Source organism: Formica exsecta, unplaced genomic scaffold, assembly GCF_003651465.1.
Source record: "Formica exsecta isolate Colony F162 unplaced genomic scaffold, ASM365146v1 scaffold31, whole genome shotgun sequence".
NCBI lineage: Eukaryota > Metazoa > Arthropoda > Insecta > Hymenoptera > Formicidae > Formica > Formica exsecta.
The window spans coordinates 112351-117980 of NW_021850355.1; the positions used below are offsets into that span (position 1 = coordinate 112351).

The 5630-nt window shown below is 31.7% G+C and overlaps 3 protein-coding genes across 4 annotated transcripts in view; 2 read left to right on the forward strand and 1 right to left on the reverse strand.

Annotated features, from left to right (window-relative positions):
* LOC115237773 overlaps nt 1-3125 on the forward strand; it is a 5308-nt gene extending 2183 nt beyond the window's left edge. The window contains exons 4-8 of the mRNA XM_029811036.1: nt 192-256; nt 741-855; nt 952-1223; nt 1476-1666; nt 1740-3125. Of these exons, the coding sequence (XP_029666896.1) occupies nt 192-256; nt 741-855; nt 952-1223; nt 1476-1666; nt 1740-1839 (743 nt within the window). The 3' untranslated portion in view covers nt 1840-3125. The remainder of the gene's footprint in view (nt 1-191; nt 257-740; nt 856-951; nt 1224-1475; nt 1667-1739) is intronic.
* LOC115237800 (craniofacial development protein 1) lies at nt 2121-5365 on the reverse strand. Of its 2 annotated transcripts, none has more exons than XM_029811078.1 (3): nt 5105-5365; nt 4060-4415; nt 2121-3674 (listed from the first exon to the last, which is right to left on the reverse strand). In XM_029811078.1, the coding sequence occupies exons 2-3, from the start codon at nt 4403-4405 to the stop codon at nt 3163-3165; spliced, it is 858 nt and encodes a 285-aa protein (XP_029666938.1). In that variant the 5' UTR covers nt 4406-4415; nt 5105-5365; the 3' UTR covers nt 2121-3162. The 2 variants fall into 2 exon arrangements, with proteins under 2 accessions (XP_029666938.1, XP_029666939.1); XM_029811079.1 differs by lacking the exon at nt 5105-5365 and adding an exon at nt 4997-5058.
* A 51-nt stretch (nt 5366-5416) lies between these two features.
* Nucleotides 5417-5630, forward strand: part of LOC115237801 (transcription factor 21-like) — a 5421-nt gene continuing 5207 nt past the window's right edge. The window contains exon 1 of the mRNA XM_029811080.1: nt 5417-5502. The gene's annotated coding sequence lies outside the window, so the exon portion shown is untranslated. The remainder of the gene's footprint in view (nt 5503-5630) is intronic.

The window sequence follows — 5630 nt, forward strand, 5'->3', positions numbered from 1 at the left end:
ATATATTATTAATATATCAACATAATATATTAACATTAGAGGAATTGCTAATTTTAGAATCAATATTGTCAAATTAAAAAGTTTCTCGAACAAAGATAATTAGTGGAACATATAGAAAATATGTTCATAATTGAAAAATTTTACAATCTTTTTATGACTTTGCTACATTATAATATGTTTCTTTCAGTAAGAAATGCCATGTCTCGCAATCGACTTCTGGAAACTCGATTTTGACATATTTACGACAAAAGTTACGGTGAGACATAAAATAATAAATTATTGCCATATGCATCATCCACTAATATCACGAAAGATTCTCACGGGAAACAAATTTGACCTTGTTTTTTTCCGCGTTTCTTAAGAATTCTTCCTTCCATGTCAACTTACTGACTCAACCAGATTCTTTCCTCTAAGCTAAAATAACAGCAACTTTTTCTCACGATATAATTACCTTAATATATTAATACTTATTGTTAGTATGTCTATCTTACATTAAACAGTGTTAATGCCTCCAAAGATATAAAGAATAAAATATAAGATTAAAAGAAAAAACAGAATAAAATATAAAAATTTAAAATAAAATATATAAAAGTTCTCATAAACAAAATCTTTAAAAATATTAATTTTCGAAATGATTGTTTTAAGCTCGGCAATTATATCGCTATAATATTTATCTGCATAAAAAAGTTAAATGATATATATTTATGTTAAATAAATATTAAAATCTAATATCTTTTTAGCGTATTTCTCTGATTTGTACGTGTAGCATAAGGAGCACGGAACCGAACGCGTTCGAACGAATTTCCGGCAGTTCCCAGAATTATATGAAACAAATATGTACCTGTCGCAAAAATGGTAGAAAAAAAAACGTGTTAAAACGAGTCTTCAAATCAAATATTTGACACTTTAGTGGACTCGTTCACGAATGTCTCATGTGAATTTTTGACACAGAGCATCACGACTCTCGGAGTGGAAGTTTGCACGGACATGCGAATTCACAGAACGTGTCTACGGAGAGAAGCAAGAGGAAGAGAAAAAGATCGCATCGTCGACATAAAAAGGCTTCGAGGAGAGAAAGTGATCGACTGAGGCATGACTGTTTCACGAGGCTTTGTGTCTGTGTGCGAGGTCGTAGTTCGGATGAGCTAAGAGCTTGTAAATGCACGTCTCATGAGATTACTTCGAGTGATCACGAATGTTGCTGCGTTAAAGTTAATCTACAATGATAATAATATAAAAATTGCATTATTTAACATTCCAAATATATGATAGTTTTTAACTATATATACTTTAACTGGAACAACATTTTGGACACATTTAATAATTCATGAGTTATTTTTTTTAATTAGAAATTAAAAAAGAATAAAAAATAAATTCCCTTTCGTAACAAAAGAAATTTATACTAATTAGAAAAGGCGCGCACACACACACACTTAATATAAAAGTAACGTATATAATAATCACAAATATAAAAGAACATGAGCTGTCATGTTGCTGCCAATCGTCGACTTTTTCAGGCCAGACGAAAAAAGAGAGTAAATCGACTGATATCTAAAAGTATATTAAGAAATGACATTCCAACAGACAGACATACTGCAGAACCATCGGCAAGTGACAAGAAACCTCGGTTTAAATATCCAGATGAATTATTGCAAGAAAAATCAAAGTTAGTATGCTTAGGTTCATATTTTTTTAAATGCTTTTTAATGACTTTTTCGTCTGATTATCGAAATTTGCAGTGAAGAACGTAACGTGATTATCAAAGGATTAGACACCATTTGCAAAGGAATTAACAGATTTGGTGCACGCATAATTAGACTTTTTAAATCAGAGAATTAGTATCTCCCAAATAATTTTTTAAAACTATCTGATACTTAAAATTTCATCTATATTTAATATGAGAATTCTGTAATCAATTGACAATTGCAGTATTTTTAATATTGTAATTTTTCTAAATCACTCTGTAATATATATATATTTTTTCAAAATTGTTAAATCTACGATGTCTATTATATGTCCTTACATAAAATAAAACATCTGAAAAGAGATGTTCAAATTAAAGAGAAGAGGAATTATGAATGTGGATAAAAAACATATACTTTATAAAACATTTTTTTTCATATTATTTTTATGGGTATGGTATAGTACCTGCTTGGACATGCTGCAAAAGATTGGTATTTTAAAACCAATCACATTCAAACGCCATTTCCTATCAATAATTTATTCTATGTTAAAGAATTCACAAATGTAAAGTAGTCCTGTGTGGAATTACGCTCTCAAATTCGGTACATCAAGGAAGTTTTAACCTGAGTTGAATGGAAAATTATTATTTGGGTTATTGAGTATGTTTATGTACGTGTTACATATCGATATTGTGGTCTAATACATTGTATGAAAGTAACGATGTATACCATTTTATCTATGTGAGAACTTAAGATAACAGTAACATACAAAATTCGCTGTTACTGCTTCAATGTAATAACCTACAATACTTAGTATGAGGTCCATTTATAAATACAGTACTGTATTCCATATACATTGCCAAGAGGCAGTGGTCATGAATTAATGTCATTAATGTGTGTGTCATTATGTTATATTTTCTAAAACACACGTATTTCTTTGTATTCATTCGTGACTTCCGACTAATCGTTATTATCAGAATATTGTGTATATTCACACTACACATGCAAACATATCGCGCGTTCCATTGAAACAAAATAAAAAAATATTCTATGGACACATTTTACATGGTTCTACATAATCTTTTCAAGAAGCGTCAAAAGCTTCAAACATACTGCTTCGATGCGAAGTTCTGTGTGATCATCAGGCCGAGGCAAAGACTCGCTGAGAGTACATTAAACTATTACATTACGTACGCATGAGGAATTAGTCTCAAAACACTGGAATGATCGGTCACTTCTCGGAGAGACCGCCGATCGGTAGCGTAGTCAGTTTATCGTCGAATCGAATGAGGTAATGCCGCTCCCTTCGCGTATTATTATTCAAAACATAGCGCGAAACTCGAATGAATTAATTAGGCTAAATGTGTGTAGCAAGCGTTCGAGTTTGGCAAGTCGGCGAGCAAATATCTTATATCGCGATATTATCATCTTAGAATCCCGAAAGAAGAGACATATAGAGATATATATAGAAAATGCGAATTCACCGTGTACTGCGCCTGCTAGAATTTCGTAACTGTTTTTCGATTTCAAACTGTCGTAAATCCGCTCTCTGCAAAAAATCTTGCCGCTCCAAATATCCGTCCTTGCCCTTATTATGAGTATTGATTTCTTCTTCTATGTTTTCCTGCTTCTTGAAGTTGTCCCAATCTAATTTGGACTTTTCTAATGTACTAATTTTGGCCTTTTTTCCGATCTGTCCCAAGACAGAAGAAATGCCGCCTAACCCGGCGCGCCTAATACCGCCTTTCCCTCGCCCTTTGCCTGCCGCAGATGCGGATTCTGATGGTTTTGTGGAATTTTCGGCCGCGGAAAGCGATAATCTGGCCTCTGCAGAATCAACCGGTACTTCTTTCTCAACCTTCACTTCTTCACCGGCAAATTCAAAAATTTTAGTTATCTGAACTTTTTCCTGAATTTTTGGCTTTTGTATTGGTGATGATTTCTCGTTTGATCTATTTATTGGATTTTGTGGCTTTGGTTTTGATACAACAGCTATAAAATAGAATATTTTAAAATTACACTTTTGAATGTTTAGGTGTTATTAATCTTCTTCAAATAAAATTACATATTTTATTGATTCTATTTTATAACTTGTAACATTAAATTTAAATGTATCAAGAGTTTTAAATATATCTTTAAAGGCTGTAATAACATTGTAGAGGTAGGATAATATTAAAATTTTAACAGATGTGGTAAATCTCTATATATCTAATCTCTTATCATTATACTTTTATCATTTTTCTTTGAAATATAAAACTTTCTAAAGTATTATTTTGTACTATCCAATGTGTAATAAAAATGAAACTAATTAAATATTACGTAATTGTAATATATGATATTATATGCTTTGCTCTGTTAAGATTTTTTATAGCTTTACCTGTATCTTTCATAAAGTCAGCCCAAAGAGAATCAGCTCTCTTCTTTTCTTCTTCTTCAGTAAGTTGTTTTGTCTCTTTACATTCTTCCGCTTCTTTATTTTCTTCTTCTGATACTTTTGATTTGTTTTCGATAATTTTCCTGCGCTTTAAACTCTTTCGACCCTTAGATCTCTTTTTACCTTTTTTACGCCCAATTTCCCTTTTATTCTCATCATTTTCATCCTCTGGACTTTCAACGTCACCTTCAGATTCTACTTCAGATACTACATCACTGTCAACACGATCAGGAATGTAATCTTCGTCGTCTTCATCTGAATCAGAAGGCAGCTGATGTTCTTCTGACATGTTTAAATATCTAAAAAAATAAATAGAATTAGATGACAAAGTTATTATGCATGTACATGTATATAAAAATGTCATAAATTTATTATAATTTAATATGTATTTTTTGTTTCAAAAAGAATTTTTATTTTATATAAATTGTATTTCTTACAAACTTTCTTGTAAATGCCATCATTGTTATATGTTTTTTCTTTAAGTTAATAAAAATATTTTTTTATCCACAATTATGAATATATTTTATAGATTATGTAAATTATCTGACATATGTTATAGTCAATATTTTATTAATATGCAATAATACTAATTATTAAAATTATTGAAACATATTATTCATAGCAAACATGTAAAATCCATTTTAAATTAATTCGCCTTTTTTCATTACATAATTCTAAAATTTCTGATGTCATAAACTATTAAATTAACAATTAAAATTTAAACAAAGAATTCTCGAAAGCACAAGTTTTTTCTCATTGATTAAAGAAAAATTATTAGCATTAATATTAAAATATTCTGTTGCTCCAAAATATTCAAACAATATTCACGATAAAAGTAGCTGTTTAAAAGAAGCGGTAATTAAAAATTCTATCAAATCACCGTGTTTTCTCGCGTTGTCAACATCGTGAAACTTAACCTCCCTAATTAAGCGGACTTCAATCTCTAGTGAAATTAGGCGCGATAATTTAATACGATTTCGTGACTCACGTTTTTTTGAACGGTGACTCGTCGGTGCCAAAAATTCCGCGAACGGACGTCGACTTGCCTTCCGGAAATGTCGTTACATCGAGACGCGGTGGCGGATCTAGCGTTCGTCACCGCTTTCATGAATCGTCGTCGACGAGGGGGGCCTGAATCGATCTCGCGCGTACACAACGAGAAGACACCGGGCTGGCCGAAAAGATCGTGAAATACCTTGAGAAAAAAAGAAGTCGCAATGCTTCACGACACGTTCGACTTCGCTTGGTTCGCAAATGCGTCTGGCCGACTCTGGCCTCTGGCCTGGCACGCATCGCGGCGATACGCAACGGCACAATCGGCGGCATCTTACATCGAACTGGGGAACTACATCAAAATAGCGCGATTACGTCACTGATGCCAATGATGTAAATTGAAAATTTTGCACTTTTATAGCAATTAATAATTATGTCCTACGCACAATAGAAAAAATATTAGGAATAAGAATAAATATTAAAAAAGTATATATATATATATTGTATATATATTAGTATCA